Raw genomic sequence first — 24,736 nt, forward strand, 5'->3', positions numbered from 1 at the left:
CTGTTGCCTCAGGCTGATGCAAACTCCATCCCACAAGCTTCCCAGAGCCCTGCCTCAACACTAACACCCCAGAGCAGATCCTTCAGCTGCTTGTTCCCTCCCTGTCTTGCTCAGCAAATCCCTGCCCCACAAGACATTCATAACACACCTGGGGCAGAAGCAGGTTCACTCTGTGCATTCATCTGTGGTGAGGGCTGCAAACAATAACTGTGACACAACATGAGAGCAGAGAGCAAGCTGTGCACTGTTTCCTTCCACCCTGCACTCACACATGGGGAACCAGGTTAGCCTCAGGTCTTCCCCAGTGAAGGTGGCTGTGCACAAACCCCACAGTGGCTCCCCTTGCAGCACTGCAGCCTCAGCAACTCAGACCAGCAAAGGATGAATGCTGCTCAGCTGGATTTGGAACAGGTCCAGCCTCAAACATCACTTTAGGAGGTGGTTTGAGGCTCTGTATCTCTGCTGCTTTCCATTGCCTGGGGAAGACATTAACCTGTTTCATCATCTAATGGGTGAATGAGAAGATTGATTACCCTCCCAGCTCCTGCTCCCCTACCCTGCCATAGGCCTGCAGAGATGGTTGTGGGGGTGGCTGTGGCCAGTACCTCTGGGTCAAATCAGCAAGCATCCAAAGATGTGATAAAGACAGCAGACCTCACAGATCCCCAGCTGTGTTACCGCTTTGTGCATCGCTACATGGTCTGACATGACCAACCCCATAATCTGGCACAGATACCACCAGTGTCACAGAAGGAGACACTTTGCTCAGTGGTTCCTCTGTTCCCACCAATTTAAAATGGAGGCATGAGCACATATTCACAGAATCCCAGAATGGTTTAGGTTCAAACAGACCTTAAAGCTCATCCAGTTCCACCCCCCTGCCATGGGCAGGAACATCTTCCACTAGGCAAGGTTGTTCCAAGCCCTGTCCAACCTCACCTTGAACACTGCCCGGGATGGGGCAGACACAGCTTCTCTGGGCAACCTATAACAACCTATAGTTACATCATAGATTTGCTGGAAGGAGTGATGTTCGTTACTTTCAATATTCAACTGTTTTATTAGCAGCATGGCAACAGCCAAAGGAAAGACTCCTTCCCTTTACTAATGGTATCTGCTTAGGTATTGCACACCAGGAGCAATAATCTCAAGTTTCTCCACTGAATGCAGCGGTCCCACCCTTTCCTAGCTACATACAGAAGGACGTGCTGTGCTACCAAGGCAGCCAGCAGTTCATTGATGTGCTAAAAGACACATTAAAGGAGGAGCTTCTTGGGCAGAAGCTCAGCGTGGGAGAGGGATGAGAGATGCAAGAGGCTAGCAGTTCTCATGCTGGAAAGATGCATGTGCAAGTACCTCCTTCCTTGTTAAGTTATGTTTGAAATACAGTTGCTATTTTCTGGGGGAGGAAAGAAAAAACAGACTGCATTTTAATTGAGCTCTGCCTGCTGTTTAAGTCAGTTTGGTAGCAATTCCTAAGAATCCAGGCCTCTACTGACATGTGAATTACTTCATTTTCATTTGCTGGAATGCACCAATTAAAATCTCACAGTGGAAGAGCTTCTTCTGAGATACCGCTTGGATGTCTCAGTCAAAAACTCTGTGGCTTTGGCAATCTCAGCAATTTATTTTGCAACAGATCCCATTTAGTCACAAATTACAATGTTGAAAGTAGTTAACAGAACCATAAGCTTCCAGCGAGAGTTTTAGGACAAACTGAGTTTGCTGATGTGATAAACAAGGCACTTAGAAATTCCCCTCTCAGTTCTCAACATGTGGGTCTCTCTCTGATCTGCAGCTTGCTTCACTTTCAGGTCTTGAATATATAGTGGGCCATGCTACACTATACTGAATATCAAAGGTCATATGTTTAAAAGCACATAGATGTCAATTTCTTTGTGTTTATAGGTTTATAGGCTAAATGCAGATAAAATCTTCCTGACACCAGAGGCTCATTATATCACTCGTATTGCGTCAGAATATCATGAATCTTAAGCTTCAGAAATACCAAGATTCATTTGTCAGCATTTTGAGATGCATAGATCTTATGGTTATCTGAATTCCCAGTATTTCTCCTGGAGTTACAAGCAGAGCCAGCAAGCAGTGACAGCTCCACACTTATTTCACACATGCGCCCAAAGTCACAAACTAGTTGTGCCCTGCCCAGGGTCCAGCAGAGGTATCCGTATGGCTCTAAGGCAACAGAAACCCAGAGGAGCTGATACGTAGCAGCATCTGGGTTACACCAGTCAATGTAGGGTATGAGACCCAGAGCCCCAGTCTCTTCCTGATAAAACATGAACAAAGCTCTTCCATGAGCACGTTCTGAAAGCAAATGTTCAGATCCTTCTGGTGGTTCTGACTGAATTACTCTTGATGAAGATACTGCATGATCGTGAGGTATCTGAATAGCCATTAGAAAGGATCTCGAAGCACTCTCAACTCCTTCCTGCATCCAAGAGCCGTTGTCATACTTTTATTTTTCCCAGCTGACTGAATGGGTATTTAATGAGCCCATACAAAGCTGAGCAGATTCAGTGGGACAGAGAGAGCTTGACTTGCTGCAAAATTGTCTACAGTCTGGTGGCTTTCAGTACTCTTTTGGGAGGTATCAGTTCAAGTTCCTTCAGAAAGATGAGAGACTTCAACCTTGGTCTTTCATACCCCAAGGAAGCAATCTGAAATATTCATGCTTTTTATTAACTGACGTGGCACCATTTCCTCTTGTGTGTGAGAAACAGCCAACCTCATTAAAGCACTTAACCTTGGGAGAGTAGTAGGCTGTGAACACAATGAATGAAAGGAAGTGCCAGATTCCAGCGGCTGTCAGGATGCTAACTCTGTCCTATTCCCCACCAGCTACCTCAGGCATACCAGCTTTGATGAATGTGATTTTAGTGTCATTCCTAGCTTTACAGGAACTTGGTGCCTGATTCAGGAATGCAGCTTCCACTGGTGGACAAAGAGCGAACAAATGAAATGTTACAATTCTGAATCCAAATTTCCATGACGGACTCAGCAATGGCTGCCATGGAAGGACATCCTCTATCAAGGACATGTCCATCAGGTCACACACCTCTCTCTATTAAGGGCAGGACTGGTTTCTACAGAGCTCTCTGGAAGAACATCCATGGACTTCACTAGAAAGCAGTTTATTCCGCCACTGCCCCTAATGCCACCATGGTGTTTAAGCACTCTGCTTTGCTAGGTTTATGATGTAGAGTGCTTACATGCCAAATGGAGCATAGCTTATCTCCGTTCTCATAAAACTCTACTGAAAAAAGAAATGGAAGCTATTAAATAATTCAAGGGTGTCATAGCCATCAACTGGCTGAATACCTGTGAAACACAACATGCTTACAAAACACTAAACCTTGTCTTACTCAGAAGCACTGCTAAGGAAAAAATATAAATGTAAAACAGAGTTATTTCTTCTCATAGCAGGGAACACAGGGATGAACTGTGATTTCAAATCAATATCACCCTTTTAGTCTCTGGATGTAAGATCTGTATTAACAACAAACATAAGATAGCTTTGGAACAACAAGATGACATAGCATTGGGGCAACAATATAACTTTGACACCTCAATTCTCAAAACTAAAGAGCTTAAGTTTAAAGCAGCCAGAGATAGCACCATAGAGATCCCTGGATTGTACAAGCTAAATAGTCAGATAGACTAATAATACTAATAAATATACTAATACTAATAAATATGCTAATACTAATAAAATGTACTTGTTCTATAGATGGTCCACAGTCTCTAAGCCAAGAGGCAGAGTCCCCTCTGTGCTCTGTATATGTCAATGCACTATGCAGCCATATGGTAGTGGCTGGCAGGTGCAGGGGAAAGAAGCTGGGTCCTGAGCCCATGGGGGTACATGATCATACCTGACCACAGCTCAGATCTGACCAGGGCAGCAATGGAACCCCTTGGGCAGCCACTTGGAGTCGGTCTTCCTTGAAGCAGCATCTGCAGTCAGGGACTCTCCCCTTGGGTCCGGATGTCGTCCAAGGGAACTCCTTGCTGATGTGATAAACAAGGCGCTTAGAATTTCCCCTCTCGGTTCTCAACATGTGGGTGTCTCTCTAATCTGCAGCTTGCTTCACTTTCAGGTCTTGAATATGTAGTGGGCCATGCAACACTATACTGAATACCAAAAATCACATGGTATTGAGGTTGAGCCCTCCTTTTTCAGGTGAGCAGTTGTGCATGTTGGATCATTGGCCATGAAGTTTAAGATTCAGCACTGTAGTGACAACTCTAAGTGACATCCTGAATATGTAGTTAATGTCGGTGAAGCTTTTACTGAGTTGGAACAATAAACTTAATTTAGCCTCAATTTATTGGTTCTGTAACACAAGTGCACAGAGCTGAGTATCTCAAAACTAGATAACAAATGCCAGCAGACTGAGCAAGAAGTCACCTAACCGAGGAGCCTCCAATAGCAAAGCCAGAGGTGTGACAAACTCTGCCCTGCTGCAGTTTGGGACCCCAGCTCAGCGACTGCGCAACCATTCCTCCCCCCACTCTGTACCCACACACTGTGTTATCTTTAGCAGATAAGCACCAAAGTCCATTTTGGTTTTTGAAAGCTATGCAAGAGGTCAATGTTCTTTCGAAAAGCAGTCACTAGGATAGCATGTCACTGCCACCAGCCCCTTCCCTTGTGCCTGTGATGCTGCTTTGGGGCTTAGAGGTTAAGCATGTAGAAGTTTGAAGCATCACCATTTTAGGCACCAGCCCAGGTGATATATAGGCACTGTAAGTTCTTTGTGGATTTGCCACCCAAGGCCTTTTCTGAATGCGCAGTATGACATTATGGATGTGTTCTATGACACAGCAATACTCACCAATAGTTTCTGATCCTAGAAAGCAGCGGATCGGTCAGAGAATGTGGATTCTGAAGACCAGACATTGAAAGAACACTCAGAGAGATCAGAGGTCAAAGAAACTGATAAGGTGCAAAAACTTAGGCACTGGGGTGAATTGCAACAGACAGCAAAAATGTGAGAACAAGACAGTGAGCTGCAAGTATGTGTGGATGTGCATGCACACAGGAGTGACTCCTCTGAGCAACAGTGAGTTTCTGCTCCTGCACAGACACAACTTTCTATACATTACAGCAGATTCAAAAGGAAGCTTGGCCTTCAACACAGGGCTGCCAAACGGCTTTAGTCAAGAAACAGAATGGCTCCAACAATGGTAAGGTATGGCGCTGGGACACAGCTTCCAGTACAAATGGGAGAACATGAAAACTTCACTGCTATGCTCGTCTAGCTCTTACTTTTAGGATAATCTCACCTTTACACATGCCCATGGATTACTGGGGCAATTTCATAAAGCTCTGACTGTGAAGCGGGGTCTTCTTTTGTCCAACAGCAGCTATAGAGCAAAGGAACTGTAGAGTGAACTGGGCAGTGCTGGAAAACCTACATTAAACACATTTTTGAGGTTTGCTCAACTAGCCTGGGTCCAATCCTGCACCTGGAGCACAACCAGTTTGGCTGAATGTGAAAGGAAGCTGTCAGCACTGTCTGAAACCACACTGGGATGCAAACTGAACTGCATGTGTGTGTTGGGGGTGGGCGTTTGGGAGATTCATTTCAAAAGCACACTCCTGGCATGCTTTTCAGCCTTCTAAAATGCTCCGTAGACATAGTCACCAGGTGAACTGAAAACAAAGGGTTCCTGGTCTGGCTGCCTGTCACCTGCTGCAATTGCTTGTGCCTGCCCCACTGTCCCAAGCAGAGCAGGGTGCACACTCCTCCAGCCCCAGCAGCAGCAATTCTTCCTACCCCAAAGGGGAGGTGTATATTCGAAACCACAGAGGCATATAATCTGATAGAAACAGCACCCTTTGAGTCTGTAGGCAGTGCTCAGCACTCCGGTAACATGACATTTGTCCCTTCATTCCCCTCAAAACAGCAGTGTGCAGTTGGGTTTATAAATTACAAGACAACAGACAAAGGGAATACATGAGACAAAATTAAAGACATTACTCCCAGCTCCCATAAATTATCTCTGTAGTCTGTTTTACCAGCATGCGTTTACCAGCGCTTGTTAAAACAGTACGAACAATAAACCCACCTAGCAGGCTAACTAGGCATTAATGAAAAAGCGGAATATTGGTTTGCGTTCTCCAAAACACAGAAAGAAAAAATATTCCCACCAGTTCTGATAATGCCTTTCCGGGGGGGGGGGGGGGGGGGGGGAGGGAATCATCATCTTCTATATTGGAAAAGAGCGATCTCCTAGTCGGGAAGAAATTAATAAAACTAATTGCGCCCTCCGCTCATGGAGGAACCGCGGGCACTGAATGAGCCCAGGAGAGCCGGGCTCTTCGATCCTTGCTCCCTTTACAACTTCCCTGCTATTGTTTGTGGCCCCCCAGAGGCACTTCCCGCACTCCCGGAAAGAGGCTGCGGGGCGGGCGCTGTTCCCGTGGGAGCTCCGCTCAGCGCCCCGGGGCTGCGGTGGGATGGGGGGGGGATTCCCACAGCCCCGCACTGAGCCCCCGCATCGCCTCCCTGCGCCGTCCCGGGCAAACTCCGGCTCCCGGTTACTCCCCCTGACCGAACTGGCGGGTTGGGCTCCCTCGTGGCACCGGTCCCTTAAAGGGGCCGCGTGTGAGGAGTTGGTGTTGGAGCGTGTTGCACACCCGCTGCCAAGCGCCGCGGAGAGCCTCGGCGTCCGATCTCCGCCTGCGCGCCGGCCTCGGCGGGGAGCGCGGTGCTTGGCATGTAGGGGAGAGGAAAGGGAGAGAGGTGCGGAAAAGAGGGAAGGGAAAAGGGTGGAAGGGAAGGGGAGGGGAGGGGGGAGAGGAGGAAAAAAAAAGGGAAAGAAAAAAAAGAGCTGCCTCTTTAAATGCTGGGGGCTGCGCGCTCGCCGGGGCGTCCGCAGCCGGATCCAACCTCCCTCCCCTCGGCCGTGCCTCTCCGGTGCTTGTGCACAGCCCCGGTGCCGGTGGCGCGGCGCACGGGTGCTGCTGCTGCGCGGGGAGCGCGGAACCGGAGCCATGATCGCGATCCAGGCGCGCCGTGCACCCAGCCCCAACCTCCGCCCCGCCGCCCGCTCGCCCTAGGGCTGCGCTCGGCGCCGCGCAGCCGTCCCCGCCGGGTAAGTTTGCAGCCGCCCGGTAGCGGGGAGGGTGCTGGGGACGGCGGCAGCCGGGCTCGGTCCAGCGCAGCCGGGCTCGGTCCAGCGCAGCCGGGCTCGGTTCAGCGCAGCCGTCCCCAACTCGCCCCTCCAGCCCTCCCGCGGCGCTCGCAGCCCCCCTCTAACAGGTGGCTCGGAGCCTTCCTCCTCTTCCTGCTCCTCGCTGCCGCCGCGCCTCCCTCCGCGCAGGTAGGGCGGTCTGCACCTCCTGCCGCCCCGAGGGGCTCCCGCAGGGGTTGCGGTGCAGCGGGGAGCCCCGGGGGTGTGCGTGTGTGGAGAGGGAGCCGTGGTTTGCCACCTAGCGCCTGCCTTCATGGTCCCGCTGTGTGTCTGTCGTTGCAGCGGGCATGGGGAACCAGGTGGAGAAGCTGACCCATCTGAACTACAAGGAAGTTCCCACGGCCGACCCGACAGGTCTGGACAGAGATGAAGGGCCCAGGATCGGGGTCTCCTACATCTTTTCGAATGACGATGATGAGCTGGAGCAGCAGCAGGATTCAGTGCACGACCTGGGGGGTGAGCACCCAGCCCTGCAGCCCTATGATCCCCAGCTGCATGAGGTGGAGTGCTCAGTCTATTATCGGGATGAGTGTATTTACCAGAAGAGCTTTGCAGAGGAGGACACGCTGCCAGAGGAGGGTGATGAAGGAGGTGGGGGGCATCTGAGCACCTACACCCCGGAGAACCTGCTGAATAGGTGCAAACCGGGTGACCTGGTGGAGTTTGTGTGCCAGGCCCAGTACCCACACTGGGTGGTTTACGTTGGAGATTTTCAAGTTGTGCATCTGCACAGGCTGGAGGTGGTGAACAGCTTCCTCACCGATGCCAGCCAGGGCAGACGGGGCCGCATTGCCAACCAGTTGTACCGTTACAAACCCCTCAGCCCAGCCGTGGTGGTGCGCAATGCCCTGGAGCAGGTGGGTTGCAAGGACCGGGACTTGAGTTGGAGAAACTCTGAGTGCTTTGCTGCCTGGTGCCGGTATGGCAAGCGGGAGTTTAAAATCGGGGGGGAGCTGCGCATAGGCAAGCAGCCCTACCGACTGCAGATCCGGCTGGGTGACAAGCGCAGCCACACACTGGAGTTCCAGAGCCTGGAGGATCTGATTATGGAGAAGAGGAGAAATGATCAGATTGGTAGAGCTGCTGTGATCCAGGAGCTCTCCAGCCACCTGCAGGCTGCAGAGGAGGAGGAAGAGGAGGATGAAGACCATCATCATCCAGGTGCTCAGACTGCTGTGGAGTAGCAGCCCCACACCACCATGCTTCTTAGCCTGGGTGATGGGGATTAAAACTGAAGGCTGCGAAATTGAGCTGTTATAAGCCCTTTGGGCCGCTTCGGTGCAGCTTCATTCCAATCACATGTGAAAGGAAGGGGGAAAGCTGATTACGTGTCTGTGCTTTAGTGCTTAACTCCTTCAGTGCTTGATGATAAAACCCCTGACTTATTTGTAGAGGATAAAACTCAGGGCAATTCTACACCTCTCTACTTCCAGTTCTTTCCCTTCCTTTCTGTGCATAGCCTTTCCCTCAGCCATCTGCCAGTAGGACTGACTCTGTAAGATGTTAAATGCCTTTGACATCTACTTATCAGCAGAAGTTAAGAGTATTTAATACTATTAAGAAGGAGTCATCTACTTTCAGGACATGTCCATGTAGCTCTGAATTGGTAGGTGAGAATCATGAGGGTATTGTTTTCCTTTCTCTGCCCCTGCTTCTGTTCAGTTGTGGCTCCTGCTGGTATTACAACAAGCTGCTTGCTTGCCTGTTGCAAGGTTACATGGATAGGTAGACAGCCCCCCAGAAGGTGTAAGGCAGAAATCTCCACCAGTGTTAATGAACTGGGTTTGACATGCCTGGTGCCTTTTTAGCTGATAGGAACTTGCAGGTGGGCTGGGGGACCTCCTCCATTGCTATTAGTGTGTGGTTTTGAGGACAGAATATGTATTTCTTGCTGACTGGTCCCAGGGGATGCTGATTAAGGAGGAGTCTGCACGCTGGTCTGTGCTGGTATTCTTTCAGGCAGATACTGAGCTATGCCACTGCTTATATAGGCTTCTTGGCTTTCCTAAAGCAAGTGGGAGAGCTCCTGGTTATGTCTGTGGTACACATCAAGGCAGCAGAAGCCAGTTGCTCCCTTGCAAGAGTATGTCTTGAGTAAGCTGTCCCTTGGAAGTGTGGCCTCTTGGCTGGGAGCTCTTGATTGTGGGCATGTTGCAGGTTCTGCAGCGCAGTAAACCCAGCTGAGATGGGAAATGATGGGAGGGAGCACAGGCTGGAAGGCACCACAGGCAGGGGGTTTGGGTGTTCCTTTTTTCCTTCCTTACCACAAAGCAATTTCCTTTTCATTAGGGCTTTCATGTTTCCTTTTTTGCTGTTATTTATGGTATGCAGCTGAGCTATAGCATTAGGGCAAAGGAGAGGACATGCCTCCAAAGTTGTTGTGCAAGTCCTCATTAAACAGGAGGGGAGGGAGATGCGGTGCTGTCTGCCTTGAATATTCCCAGAACTTGTGTTCAACTGTTGAACTGGTCTCCTGCACAGGCAGCACTGTCAGATCTTTGTCCTGGAATCTGAAGTGTGTGAGCAAACACAGATTGGAGGCAGTTTGTAGTGCAAAATTCTTTCCCCTTAAAGCACAATAGCAATGAGGTGAACTTGAGGATAAGCTTCAGTTCCTTTAAATAATGGCAACAAACAGTCTGATGTAAACTTGAAGCATAGTTAATACAGTCTTCCCTGCAGTTGTTTACAGTTATACCACAAACAGCAAAGTACTCTGTGTCCTTTCCACTCTTCAGATGGGAGCAAAGTTTGTCACTTAAAAATAGGTAGATACCAGCTTTTGATTAGTTAAGACTGTATGAAGCAATTTTGCCAGTGTGATCCAAATAGGTTGTGGTGTTGTATTTTCTGCCTAAAATACACAAGCTAGGAAAAAGCTGTGAAAGACTACTTCATCCTTGCTTCAGGAGGGAAAATAAGCTTAAGGTTATGCAAATACACCATACACTATTTCCTTAATGACTCCTGTGCCCTCATTTTTGAGCTGTGAAATACCCAAATGCAAAGGAGAGTTTGGCACCAAACTCCCTTAGAATGCTATAGCTCAAGTGTCTGAACTGAGTGTTTTTTTTTCCTCCAATATGCAACTGAGTTACACTCAAGTTACTGTGGTTGTCAAGCAGATGTACAACCTTGCTTTGATAGCATAGCTGCCCACATCTAAATGTAATAGGGTTAATATGTGGATGCACACAGATTTTTATAGAACTACTGGTAACTACTAAAAGTTGAAATGATCACTGAAATAATCTGAAAAAAGAGTGAAGGAAAGTCTCTTGTACTGACTGATAAGAGACAACAGATTATCTAGACCATGAGTAAATGTCTGGCTTTGGTTTCTTTCATACTGAAATGTGTACATAACAAAGTTTATTTCACTGTGTAATATAAGTATGTAAAATAATATTTTCTTACAGATATTTTTGAAAGTAAAAAAAAAAATCCCTTCATGACCTTGCATTTGAAAGTAAATTGTTATGCACATTATTTTCCAGTCCTCTGAATGGGTTTATTTTTCATTAGTGATCTAAAGTATATTCTAGGTCATAAAGTATAGAAACTGCTATAAATGTCAAATATTATGTATCTACAGGGTACTAAACAGTAAACTAGTTGTGAAAATATTTTTCCCTTGTGTCTGAAACATCAGAACTATGACACGTAGCTATTTCTCTTCTGAGATACCCTGCATAGTCTGGCTTTGTCTTCTGTTCTTATTTTTTACCCCCAGTTTTGCTTAATAAGGAAAAAGGACCAAATCTGCTTGGGAATGGAGAGCAAAGCTTCTTTAACCAGCTGAAATCGTGTCTGGTGCTGATCTTGGTGCTTCTCTGTACCAGTCATGCCTTTGGAGATAAATTCCCACACAGGCATAAGGCCTTAGCAAAGAATCCCAGAGCTTGCTTTGCCTTCTGAGCATGGAGAATGAAGGGGGGAGCTTGCCTCACAGCATAGTGCAGTCTGGCATACATTCTGCTGTGTTACAAAACCTGTATGCTCCTCTAACACCTGGGATACAGGTGTTCAGTATTTAAAGCATAGATATTTGGAATCTTTGAATTTCTCTGCAAGCTGTGTTTGGGAATTTATTCTGTCTCCTGGCATTCCATTCTGTGTAGAAGGAGGAGGGGGAAGCCTGGAATTTTTTATTTAATCTGGAAGAGGGCTGCCTCCATACAGGGATTTCTTATTCCAGCAGATAAAGATGCAACTGTTTAATCTTTAACAGGCAGGTCCGTTTTCCCTGCCGCAGGCACTGTTATTTAATAGGTGCTACTGAACACCACTGCAAACATTTCTAAGCAGTCTACTTTTTAAGCCATGGACCTGTAATGAGCTGGATGTGAGGACAGGAATTGCTGTAGAAGTACATCACAACTCCTTAATTTCTTGTCTTTGCTGTACTTTACTCAGCTGCTGTCTGCAGACAAGGCTGGGAAATCTAGAGCTGATTTTAAAGAAACAGATCTCCCAGGAAAACAGACTTTTTTATGTATGTGTCTACTTCAAGAGGTTTTTGTAGATCACAAAAGAGAGGAGAGAAGAATAGATAAAAGTGTTCTTCTCTGCAGCTTCTTCTTTAATATACAGAAATTCAGGTGTGATCCTTCTGCAGAACTTCTGGTCCTAAGCCTATACTGAAGTTTGAAGTTGTGAATAGACCCTACCTTGAGCCACTTGACAATAGTAAGACTATTCATGTGCTTGAAGTTAAGTGTGTATTTACTTTTCTTTGTGAATAAGGGCCTGGAATTTCAACCTGAGGTCTCTGGTGGGAGCGTGGAGGATCTGAGGTTGCATAATGACCAGGGGAGAACAAGCAGTGCTGTGAAAGCTGTTTCTCAAAGGGCCTCTTGTCCAAACAAGGCTCATGGAATCCAGCCCAAACTTTGGCCTCAGTTTCCCACTGGAAATCCAGGAGCTGCACTGATTCAGTGAGGATTGTGCTACACAGCAGTTGGAAACTAAGCTGGTGATTGTGCTGCAGACTGTTCTCTGGTATCTTTGTCTTGTCATGCTTTAAATTTCCCTTGCGTTTTTAACATTTAAAGTTAATATCATTTGTTTTAAAAGCCCTTTGATTGTGCAAACACTTAATCTTCTGTATGAATTTACTCATTTGGGCATACCTACTGCTACTGATAGGATGACTGCTGTGACTATCATTATGCACATGTTAAGGCTGGCAAGACTGAGCCCCAGATGTGTAAATGTAGCTCCAGCTAAGAAATGTAGATGAGCAGTCTTATTTCCCCAGAGTATTGGTGTGTTTGATGCAAATAATGTCTTGGAAAAGGCTTTGTAGTAAAACCTACAATTATCCCTTGATTGAGTAATTTTAAAAACACAATTCAGACATTCACCTTCCATGGCAGTGAGCAAGGACATAAACTGAAGACTATTTCAAGTTATCCCTGATTCTGTGTGAATGCAAAGTATTTGATTACAGCAGTGCTATAGAGCTCACCTGACCAGCATAGTAGACAGTTGTAGGGTAGGCAGGGAAAATACCCCAAAAGCTAATTCAAAACCTGTATTTTCTTACTTGGAAAAATATATTCTTCAGACTGAAGGACCCTAGACTATGGAATTGTTTTGTATAAATGAAACCCTAGGCAAACTTCTTAAGTTTTGTTCATTGAAATTCAAAGTTCCACTCTCAGTAGTAATGTAGGTAATATTATGTGATGAATATATTTCTGATTTTGAATGTAACGGTGGTTTTCTTTTTCTCTTCTCCTTTGGTGAAGTTTTACCAAAGGTCTGTCCTTGGGTGTGTGAAATGTGTTGTCGAGTGCTTTCCCACCTGTGCTTTTTGGACAAGTAACAGCACCAACCATCATTCTAACAGCCATGTAGGAACAAATACTGTTTTTTTTAAGCAAAACTTTGATTTTGTATAACTGATCAGAGACTAGTAACTGAGTAGAGGTAAGAAATACACTGTTTCCAGCAGCAGTTTCTATTTGTAAGAAATCTTCTGTTAATTCAGTATGTGTTGACTACTCGCATAAATCAACGTGCAGTGATAAGGCTGAGTGTAATGTATGATGGGCTTAGACTTTCAGATTAGACTTTTTGATTTAAAACTGGATAGGAAGAAATCGGTGTGGCTTCAAACACCAGTGGTTTAGAGGGTTCTTTTGCATTAATACTGAATTAGAAGCTTTCTTTAAATGCACACTTGAAATTCCTGACATTGTAACACTTCATGGAATCATCCACAATAACAAGTGTAATCACAGAATATGATTTTTTTCCCCCACCATGAGCATTTTCTGTACGCTGTCTTTTGTCAGTAAATGTTGAATTGTTAGTGCAAATATCTTCTTTTCCTGAGAAAGAAGTACAGATCATTGATTGTACCATTTCCTTCAAAATGAAGGGCATCGCATAGTAACTAAAAAGAAATAAAAGATTTATAGTATCTTTTAGAACCTTTCTTGTTTCCTTTGCTTTTGGAATGGGGTGGTTCTTTTCCAGCTTTCTGAAAACTAATGTTTTCTCATGATGGATGCGTCAGACACAAAACAATTGATGTTTTCACTGCCTTCATATGTCGGATCAAAATCTGAGTCTTGCTTCAAAGAAAGAGGAGGAATAATCTGCACAAGGCCAGACCATCATCTGCTTAATAGGCAATAGCTGTATTAAATCTGATGAGGATCTGGCCCATAATTTAATTTCAAAAGTGGAAAATGAATTCAGCAGAAGATCATATAGTATTAGTTGGCACCCAGGCTTGTCTTGTCTGCCAGCAGCTGCTAAAGGAACAGATGTAGTGTCTGCGAGAGGGAGAAAGGGGAGAACATCAGAACTCATGGGGAGTTTTTGGAAAATCTGTACAACTGTTCAGTTTGTGTGATGTTTTGTCTCGGGGAAGCTCCAGGGATGGAGTGGGATCTATGTTCTAGCCGCACCAGGAGCAGAGATGTTTCTTACTGAAGGTGACGAGGGTCATTCATTGTGGTGAGATGCTATATGCACAGGGTAATGGTTCTTAATTCATCACAGCCTTCCACTGTGTGCACATCCATGATGGCAAAACCAGCAATACAACAAACTGTACTTTTCCCTGAGATCCTGACCAGGAGGAGTTGTTTGAATCTTGCACAAAAGCATTGAGTCAATTGAAACAAGGATACTTTAAGTTACTCCATCCCAAGGAAATTTAGCTGTAGCAAGATAAGACTTCTGTTGTAAGTAATAGTGGAGATCTTGTCTCTTCTGTGGGTCACAACTGTCCTTCACAGCCTTGTCACAAGTGTGACAGTGAGACAAATCCTTCTAACAGACAGCAGCTTTTAAGGCCCAGGGCGGCAGGTGGTATCCCACCATAACATTTAATTTATAGCTCTGGCATGGACCTAGGTGACTTTGAACAAGATGTATGAGGTACCCAGCTGTGTTCTATGTGACTGGAAGAGTGCCTGTGTGCTCAGTCCTCTGATATTAGATCTGAAATAGAACATGAAGAACCAGAAACGTGAGTTGTGTAGCTGAATGAATACCTGAAATCCCTAATCAGCTGCCACCTAGCACTGAAATCTGGAGAGGGAGTGTAGGGACAGGACAAGGGGTAAGGGCTTTAAGCTGACAGAGGGAAGATTTAGATTAAACATGAGGAAGAAATTCTATACTATGAGGGTGGTGAGACATTAGAACAAGCGTTCCCCATCCCTACAAGTGTTCAAGGCCAGGCTGGATGGGGCTTTGAGCAGCCTGGTCCAGTGGAAGGTGTCTTGCCAGTGCAGGGGGTAGGAACTGGATGAGCTTTAAGGACCCTTCCAAACCAGACCTTTCAATGAATCTATGATGCTTCTATGGGATGCTGTGTCCCCAGCAGCAGGATGTCACTCCTGCTGTCATTCACTGCTCCCTCCTGGTGCTGCTTCATGGCTCATTGCACAGATCTCTCAGCCAGTCGTTTGCCACCAGAACACTAAACTTATTCAGTAGTTGCACATTTTCAGGAAAAGCAGAAGCCTTCCTTCCATTTCCAAAAGTAACAGGTTTCCAGCCTTCACCATCATTGGAGTCTCCATTTTGCAACCCAATAAGCATAGACTGTGCCTGTCCCTCCTTCAGTATAGCTAGAGAGTCAGGCTCCCTTTGTATCCAGGTATCAGAGAGGATCTGGACAATCTCCTGTTCACCATCCCTGGTGCTGCACTGTTTGCTGACTTCTGCAGTGACACTGGTCCTTCGTCAGCACACACCTGCAGACAGGGAGCTCATCTCTCCTGGACCCAGCAAGAAGCCCCAGGAACTTCTTGCTGTCTGAGACCTGCAGAGCTCCATCCTTCCTGTGGTGAGTTAACCTTGGCTAAGGGTCCAGACTCCCCGGTCACCCTGTCATCCTAGTGATGGAGAAAATGAAATGGAAGAGCTCATGGGTCAAGATAAAGACTAAGAGATCACTTACCAAATTGCTGTCATGGGCAAAACACACTCAACAGGGAAAGTTAAATTTACTGTCAATTAAAATGGATTTGAATGGTGAGTATGATAGAAAAAATGAATTGTTTCCCCCCCTCTCCCCATGCAGGGGTGCAGACGGGGTCACAGTCAGCCCACTATAGCCCCTCTTGGCCATTGCTCCCTCCTCAACTGTCCCCGTTCCAGTGCTGCTCCTTCCCCGACTGCATCCTTAAGGACAACCTGCTCCTGTAAGGTCTCTCTGGAACTAAGGGTATCCTTGCTCCGAGCCTGCAGCACATCCTGCCCTCCTCCTCCTCCTCTGCCCTCCCTTGGGGTCCCTCTGCTGCTGCTCCCTCCTTGACTTCTCCTCTCCTCTATAGAGCTTACTAGAAGGGTTTGGAGCTTGGTAGAAACTCATGCCAATGAGACTCATTTGTCTCACTCTGGGTCACTAAGAACTGGTCAGTCCCTGTCTTGGAACCAGAATTTGTTGCTTGTATCAAGTTCATCAGCAGAAATTAAGTGGGACTGTTGAGAATCAAGATAATTGGGGATCACATAAAAATCTGGCCTCTCTCTAATTTTTCCTTGCTCCTGAGCTGCTTCTGTCCTATTCAGAACAAGCATTCTGGGACAAGCTCTGTTCTTTCTGTACCGTAGTTAGTGCAATGAGGTCTCAAGTGTTTTTACAGAGTATTAATCAAGTCAATCACCAGAGGGCAGAGGAAATGAAATGAACATGTTCTGGACCATGAAGTAGATGACTCACGTCACTGGAAAAGGTTTAATTGAGCAAAACAGGTACACAAGTGTACCTGGCTCACACAGAAATTACGCAGAGGAAGATGAGCCTCTAGAGAGAAGGATCAAGGCACTTGACAGCAGGCAGACAAATGTGTGCAATGTCTGTAGAGAATAGGTCTCCATACACAACTCGTCCACCTCCCATGGAAGTCAGCTGGCAGCACTCTACAATGCTTTCACTAGACCTGCTGGCTGTGTTCGATGGGAGAAAGATACTCTGCTGTGAACCTCAGCACTGCTTACACAGTGAGGAGCATATCCTTGAAAGCCAAAGGTCTCTATGGAAACACCTTTGATGTTTTGTCCTCTTTGTGTTTTCTGTGCTCTTGTTCCTCAGCTCATTGAGAAAGCAACATACTTATGAAAAGAGAAATGTATTGTTATGGGGCAGACTGGTGCGCACACCTGGCTGTGGTGTTCTGTGCTACAACCTGCCTCCTGGAGCTGAGTTCTTCAGCCTTCGCTGCAAACTGAAGAAATGAGATATCTACACCCAGACTCTCACATTAGTGGGGAGCTCAAGCGTTTCCCTGGAAATTGGTTTCACACCTCTGCTCTGCCTAATCCAGAGCATGGTCTTGAGCACAGAATTTGAGCAAATGCTTTAAGCAGGTCTTTGGGCCAGAGCCATGTGTATTCTCTCAACCAATGAATATCTGACCCATCATAGCAGGAAAACACTACCAGCAGTGAGCAAGAAACCTCCACCTTCAAGTAGCTGACAGTCTTGAAGTTACAGTCTGTCCTCTAACTTCTCTGGAGGAGTAGGACACCAAGGCATCAGCTCTTCCAGCAATTGAGGATGTTCAATGCCAGCAAAAGGCCTTATCTCTTCTATGTGATATGCACAGCACCACAACTCTAAGTAAACTAAGGAAACCAAGTCTCCTCGGACTGTTGTCTCTGTAGTATCTGCTTAAGCTACTTTTTCAAGTGGCCAAAGTGCCCATAGCTCCCAGGCATGCATACATGCATGCAAGATGATGTTTGGAGATGTTTGAGCCAAAACTCTGAGTTCCAGGAAGCCTAGGGCTTAGCTACCTTAAATGTCAATGGACCAGAGTTTAGTTGTGATTATTTTCTGGTTATCTCTATGGATAAAATAGTTTATTCTTTCCATGCATAGCTCTGTATTTGCGCACCTTCAATAGGCCCTAATGCAGGTTTACGTGTTTACAGCTCTTGCATGCCCAGATGCATCTCAGATCCCCAAGTCTAATGAGTTCCCATCACATGAATTAATTATGCTACAATGCACAGGAAAAAAGCCATTAAATCTTAAGTTATTAAATTAAAATATTGCTGCAGAAATTCAGTAGCAGCTTATAGCCCATGAGAAGTGACTCTGAAGAGAAAAACCCCATTTGCAGGTGAGGTGGCACTTGGAGCACCTTATTGTATTCATGGGGCGGAGATGCTGACCCCCACAGAGAAGCTGCAATTACAATGAGTCTCTTTTCCAGGAAAAAGCAGTTATTCCAATACATTTGTGATGGAAGCTGAGGTACTAAATAAGATGCTAGCAGGGTATAAATAATGAGGTGGAACACGGCTGTGTGTTGGAACCGAGCCACTAGAGCAGGATAATGGCAAAGGCACAAGCTTAACTTACGTTGCACAGTTCCTGTGGGAAAAGGGGTGGGAGGATAATGCCACATGGAAAGCTGATTCCTCAACTTGTAGTGAGTAACATAACCCCGTAGCCCTGCTTCTCTTTGTTCAGAGCCGGAACAAGCAGAGTTGGATTATTGCGGAGGTCTAGCCCTAGGTGCAAGGCTAGATTCCAGCTGAATGTGCTCCCAAAGTCTAAACATACAAAGGCCGTTTCTGGCTTCACATAACTAAACCCATGCTGAGAAAGGGAAGAAGCTGCTGAATGCATGGGCCTAGATTCATCAAAGAATTTAATCAATGTCCCACTGAAAAGGGATTTGAACTTATGCATGACTGCTCTGATAGTATGAGACTATCAAGAGTATACATTATTTGATATTTATGGTGGTTTCCTGTTACTGTGTAAAGCATAACTCATATTTCTAATTAAACATCTTAATATAACACAGCTTGTAAGTGTCTCATGGTGCAGCCTGGTAAGGATACAAGATTGGGTTTTTAAAAGGAGCAGTGATTTTTTAAACACCAACACTAGTGGTTTTCAACATGATTCTGCTCTGCCTTTTCCCTCTGCTGCAAAACTTACAGCAAAATTCCTAACAGGAACATCAGTCAATTTATACGCCATTGTGCAGCAGTGTGTTTTGTGGCAGATTTGCTTAAATATCTTTCACTAAGATAAAGGAGCTGCAAAGAAAAATGGCACTATTGTGAATTTTCCCTGTTTTGTAACTCTGTGCGGCCAGATTTACAGATTGCTGAAATGCTTTACTCTTTTGATTAAAGGACAAAGAATTAAGTGAACTTTTCTGCTGAATTCAGTGGGGGAAAATAATCAGTAATAATCATGTTTCATTTTAAAGCACGTAATTAACTGGCCTGGTCTCTCACAAGCTAAATCTAAAGCCCAGTGACATCAAAAGAAGGCTTCCCATTGACAGTTGATCAGGGATGTATGACTGTGGGTAGCTGGTCATTGGTGAATTGCTGCAGAGAAATGACTTTTTGAAATCAGATGGCAGCTAATGCCTTATAACTACTACAGCAATATTGTATGGCATTTCCCTTACAACAAATTGGATACATGAGAACACTGGCTTTCTTTCTAACTGAAAGGCTGAGGGTTTTTTGAAGTCTCTGATGAGCCTGTCAGCTCCTCCCCAACCATGGTAAAAAGGGACATCCCTTCACAGCCTGCATTAGAAACCAGATATCCCACACAGTCACATTTATAGACCACAGCTCTCCATAATGAATGTAACATATTTAATGTTCCAGTTGTCCCATAATGTTCCATAATGAGGAATGAAGAGCTAGGGCTGGAAGGCAGCCCTGGCCACCAAGTGGCCCCTATATCCTAGGGATATTATTGGTTTCATCTTGAAAATTTTTCCTTTAGCTTGCATCCAAAGTGCCCCCAGACACTGAGGAATAAAAATAAACCCTCTGTTCTCCTCTCAATTATGGCTTTTCCTAGATTCATGTCTAATTACTCTGACCAGCAGGTTTCCTCAGGGTATCATTATTAGGTCTCCCTTAGCCTCCTTTTGCAGTCACTTCCTCTCTGCTGAGCCGATGGTTTCTGCAGCTTTAAAAGGTCTATCCAGAGGCTTTGCTTTAGCTCAGCAGCTTCCACCTTCTCCCGGGGCAACAGCAGGGTTAACTCACAGCTTGGTAGCTCTGACAGAGCTATTGGAATAGTAGCATTGTCACTGGAATAAAAAGCATGATGAAAAAAAAGAGGTTCTTCACATAATACAGAGATTATCAGAATGTCTCTATTCACCTTCTACATGGAGACCAAGAATATTTCTTTGCTGTTCTCTAGGGCTCTTTCACCCATAAGAGTCTTGAGCCTGCAGCACACAGTTCCTCTTCTGAGTCAAGCTGGTGCTGCTATAAAACTTCTAGTCCTCTCCCTGCCACCTTCTTGAACCACAACAAATCAATATGTTTCCTCTGGAACTAAAGTTTCTGATGTCTAGGAAACTGCAGTTCCTTTAGTGAATGTACTTCCTTGTTTGACCCATTTAACTGGGAATATAATTGGCAAGCAGAACCTGCCGAAGATATATAAATTCATAACATTTATGAACAGTCTGTAAATGCTGCAGATGCCCACAGCATCTGTCCCTTTGCATCTGATAGACCTTGAATAATCCATGACATTGCAACTGTCACAATTGGTCTCATGATGATTATTTTTAGCCTGATTTCTTAAAGGTATGAGGCTAAGCCACTCTGATGAGTGGAGCTGTTGTTGATGTATGTGCACTCTGCCTGGGATTTCAGCTCTGCTTTTGGGAGAGGGGTAGATGAGGAATCACCATATAGCACAAGCACTTACCTTGCTCACTGCTGAACTGGGGACTCTCAGCCTCACAGTCTTGCAGGTTCCCCCACACAGATACTACTGTTTGGGCATGGGGATCTGTGCCAGCATCCCACTCCTGCATTCCTCCTGTGTGAAATAGAGATGCTTGTTAGCTGTCGCTACATATTGCTGGAATAGACTGTAGTTAAAGTGACTATGAAGAACACTTCAGAGTTCTTGTTTTCTCATGAGAAATTGTCACTGAAGTTGTAAACACCTCTTGAAGATACTTGCAGGAATATGCCACAGGGAAATAACAGATGATAACATTGCAAAGCAGTGATATCATCTCTGTCAAGACCTTCAAAGCAGAAGATGTCCTTTCTTGGCCTTTTGGGCTGCTTTGTTCCAGAGATGGTAAGGGGTTGAAATAAGTTTTTTTTGCAAGCTTTTGAAGGCCTATTAAATAATCTTTTTTTGTCTTGAAGCAGCTGATATATCTCAATGTGTTAAGCTTGTGAACACTACTATTGGCCTGGCAGCTTGTAACTTTACGTTGCACAAGAATCAAGAAGCCAGCTGAATTTGTTCATTTTCATTGCTGGAAAGTACTTTGTGAGCCTAATGTTAGGCAGGGAACTGATAAACCTGTATGTCAGGGTTCCCTATCTATGCAAAAGTACAGACTTCTCTCAGAAAGAATCCACTCACCCAAATGAGACTCCCTGAAATCCAGCCTGTGTTTAGGGGCTTCAACCAGAAACAAACGCTAGTTTGCTAGACTTCAGCTTCCCACCCAGAGAAAACCTATGGCTCAGACATGGTGACCACTTACCCAGGAAAAGTTTTACGTTACCCTAACATGGTGTCATTTGACAAACTAGTATCACCTCTACTAAAATCACAAACACACTGCCAAAAACATAGACAACAGCAGGAGAAATTAGAGCTCAACACAAGGGTTATAAATGAAGTTTGCCAGGGCTGGATTTTTTTCTCTCTCCGATATAATGAGATCAGAGACCTCCATATTCTCTTCTGAATCAGGGATTTATGCACAAAAATGGTCTATGTGTCTATGTGATTTCTGTTTCTTATTATACCACACTGCTTCCCCCTCAAAATAATGCAACAATTCCTGCTTGTCTGCTAATTAAGTGTAAAGTTGTCTGAATCTCTTTATTAACACAATTTTAATGTGCTCATTGAATGGAATATATTATGTTTCCACTTGCTTCTGAATTTACCAGACAGATTTTGCTGTATTTGTACTGTAATCTCTCCTGCTCCTCTACAGATGAAAAGGAAAGGCCCAGCCTATTGCTTATACAGAACATCAGTTTGTCAAGCATTATGTGCATCCCCTGGGATCAGTGGAACTATGAAATTGTATCATTATCATTGACTGCTACACTACTGAACCACCAAGCAGGGCCTGCTAGAGTATGCATGCATGTTTGTGCAATGACATTTTTAAGCCATGGTTTGCCTTTTCATTTCTTTACTTCCTGCATACTAGGCCAGCCCCAAAGTATTCCAGGCTGGTGCCCAGAACCAGAAGTTCCTTCTCCTTTTTAAACAAGCATTTTTTCAGGTATTTGAGCTATTTCACCCAAGCCCATTATTTACAGATAGGAGAACTGTTGCTTTTTGCTTAGACACATTTACAGCTTCTGAAGAGAGAAGCAGACTTGCAGACTGCTGTGAAGTGATTTGGGTTTCAACCTTTGTCTCCACAGCACGCCTTTGAAAAACAGGTCTCTTGCAGATGCAGAGTTTGGCTCTGCAAACAACTGAAATGTGCATATAAAGATAAAGTGCAACAGAGCAGAGTCATGGCTTTACAGTATCAAGGTCTTACTTGAAAATGCGGATAAGCCTGGAAGCGCTTCATTTTAGGCAAATTTAATTCTTTCCACTTTGTTACAGGAAAACAAATTTCAACACTAAGTAGGCACCAATCTGACAGGAAATTCGTAAGCCTATTAGAGAAGGAAGTGCACTTGAAAGAGCACCCTTTGACACTGAGGAAGTTACTGCTCCTTTGTAAGCCTGCACCTTAAAATGCTCTGACATCAGAAGTAAATGAACGATCAAGAGATAAAGCCTTGTCTCAGTGTTTGCTGTTGCTCCAGCTCTGCCTCACCAGGCTATTTCACTCCCTGTTGGTCCTTAGGGGTTCCACAGAGAGCTGGCACCAAGGGAAGGCTGTTGACACTTGCAGCTCCTGACAGGGCGCGACTGCGCTTTTGGACTCAACCCTAAGCAAACAGTGGTGTCAAACTTTTCAGTCCTGCAGGGAAGTCACCATGACGCAGCCAGCCATGCTGGGCTAGGCAGGATTAACTCTTCCCAAGGCAAGGCATTTTCCTCTTCTTTGCTGTCCAAGTCTGAGCAGAGGGCTCATTCAGCCACCTTCCATTATCTTGGTAACAAGAAAAGCAAAGTGCACTGACATGATGTGGTTGTGGAGAATGTGAGAGGTTTCAAATCCCTCATGCACTTTTGCAGAAGCGTGAAGGTTAAAGCAATGTTAACATTTAAAGTGTAAGGAAGCAGACTGAGGAAGCACGGTCCCAGCAGCCTGGCAGCTCTATTGGTTTCCTATATATTCCATACAGGCACACATTGTGGCAGGCTGGAATGTTGTTATGAAATACAAAAACAGGGCAATTGATCACATTGTATTATGGAAAGTAATTTGAAAGAATTTAGTGAATTTGTACAAAACTTGTGGTTCATATTTTCAAAGTGTATTATTATTTAGCTCCCGAAAACCAAGAACTGTAATGACAGTAAGTGATGTGTAATGTTAGCATGGGAAACAGAGCTCTTGAATGGAAAAAAGGGGATGTGGTATTTTTTCAGAAACATTGTTTGAATTTGTGTATGGTTTTGCCATTTTTTCCAACGGGGGAATGACAGTTATTTCCCTGCTACTCTTAGAACTGTTATTGTAAGATACTGCAGTTAAGATTTTGTGATTTAATAAGGAAGCCAATCTACAGCTGGGGTGAAATATCTATTGCAGATTTTAAAGTTTTGTGTTAGCAAAAAATCTATTGCAAATTTGAGGAAAAGATGATGAAACTGAAGTGCAAGAATTTAATTTGCCATTTGCAGGTCTTTATTCTCTTTGGCTGCACATGAGCCATCTACTAAGGCTCATGCAAAACACAGAGATAGAGAATATGAGTCATTGTCTCTGGTATGCAGAAGGAAAATGAATGAAGTTTGCGGTCTGGACATTGATCTCTAGCAACCATTTTTGCCTTAGATAAATCTCCAGAAGTCTGATATCCTTTTAGACTCAGTGATAACTAGCACAAACTGTTTGGTTAACAAACAGAGCATTTTCCAAATAATGCTGAGTGGGATTTCCACTCAAGCACTGAAATACACTTCAGTATCTCTGGTGGGAAAACAAACTATAGCATAGCAAAACACCGGTGGTATGTTCTAATAGAGGCCAAAGAGAAGCTACCACTACAAGCAAAAGGCACTTGGAAGATACAGTTATTTATTGACAGCAGCATTCACTATTCCATCTCTGTGTGTCAAAAATTCTACAGTGATGTGAGCTAAATGCAATGCAATCTTGAAGTTGAGATTTTCTTCTTTCCAGTTCCCTGCAGAAGGAGCATCTGCAAATTGGAAAGTGGAATGGGGAGCAAATAAGAAACAGAACTGTACAAAGAAATAAAGGTTTGGTTTGAGGAAGTGTCAGGCCTGTTCTCCACAGCAGGCCAGTGGCTGCATGGAAGTGTCACCATGGATAACATAAGCAGCAGTGCCATTTGTACATAGAAATTACTTCTGTGTTGATGTGAGATCAAGAAGCAATTCCAACACTCAGATCTGAAAGGAATTGCGCTGTCTCAGCTGAGCATTAAAAGTTATGAAATTCAAAACAATTTGCATGACTGAAACTCGACAGAACTGAAATGCTCATCAGTAAGTATTTTCACAAAGGTAGCAGGTTCTGAATAACAAGCTGAGTGCTATAAATAAGGAGCAGAGAGGTAAGTGCTTTTTTCAACCTCTTGCACTGAACTCCTGTGGTTGTAGATAGCTGTGAGAGATTCTGCTTCAGGGACCAGGCAAAGGGAATGACAATAAACCCCTTATTTTCATGTGTCACTTGGTCACTGAATACAGTTATGCTTTTCCTGTTCTTTTACAGAGATATACTGTCACAACAGCTTTACCAACAGGTAGGCACTGCCATTGGTTTAGGCAATGTTTTTTCAATACAGTCTTCCTATATTAAATAACAGCCACTGACAGAACTGGGAAAATGTTCCTCCTTCTCGAAAAAGCAGTAATCTCAGAGGCAGCCTTTGAATTAAGAAAATGTTACAA

General features: G+C 44.8%; 1 protein-coding gene across 2 annotated transcripts; it reads left to right on the forward strand.

The window, feature by feature from the left end:
• Nucleotides 1-6,680: 6,680 nt before the first annotated feature.
• Nucleotides 6,681-13,612, forward strand: LRATD2 (LRAT domain containing 2). Of its 2 annotated transcripts, none has more exons than XM_034067570.1 (2): nt 6,681-6,767; nt 7,501-13,612. In XM_034067570.1, exon 2 carries the CDS (start codon nt 7,506-7,508, stop codon nt 8,400-8,402), a length of 897 nt encoding a protein of 298 aa, XP_033923461.1. In that variant the 5' UTR covers nt 6,681-6,767; nt 7,501-7,505; the 3' UTR covers nt 8,403-13,612. The 2 variants fall into 2 exon arrangements, with proteins under 2 accessions (XP_033923461.1, XP_030900308.1); XM_031044448.2 differs by lacking the exon at nt 6,681-6,767 and adding an exon at nt 6,929-7,119.
• Nucleotides 13,613-24,736: the final 11,124 nt, after the last annotated feature.

The sequence above is a fragment of the Melopsittacus undulatus genome, chromosome 1 (genome assembly GCF_012275295.1).
Source record: "Melopsittacus undulatus isolate bMelUnd1 chromosome 1, bMelUnd1.mat.Z, whole genome shotgun sequence".
NCBI lineage: Eukaryota > Metazoa > Chordata > Aves > Psittaciformes > Psittaculidae > Melopsittacus > Melopsittacus undulatus.

What these genes read in the sequence shown, in the direction of transcription:
- LRATD2 (XM_034067570.1), top strand. Translation starts at nt 7,506, where the DNA reads ATGGGGAACCAGGTGGAGAAGCTGACCCATCTGAACTACAAGGAAGTT.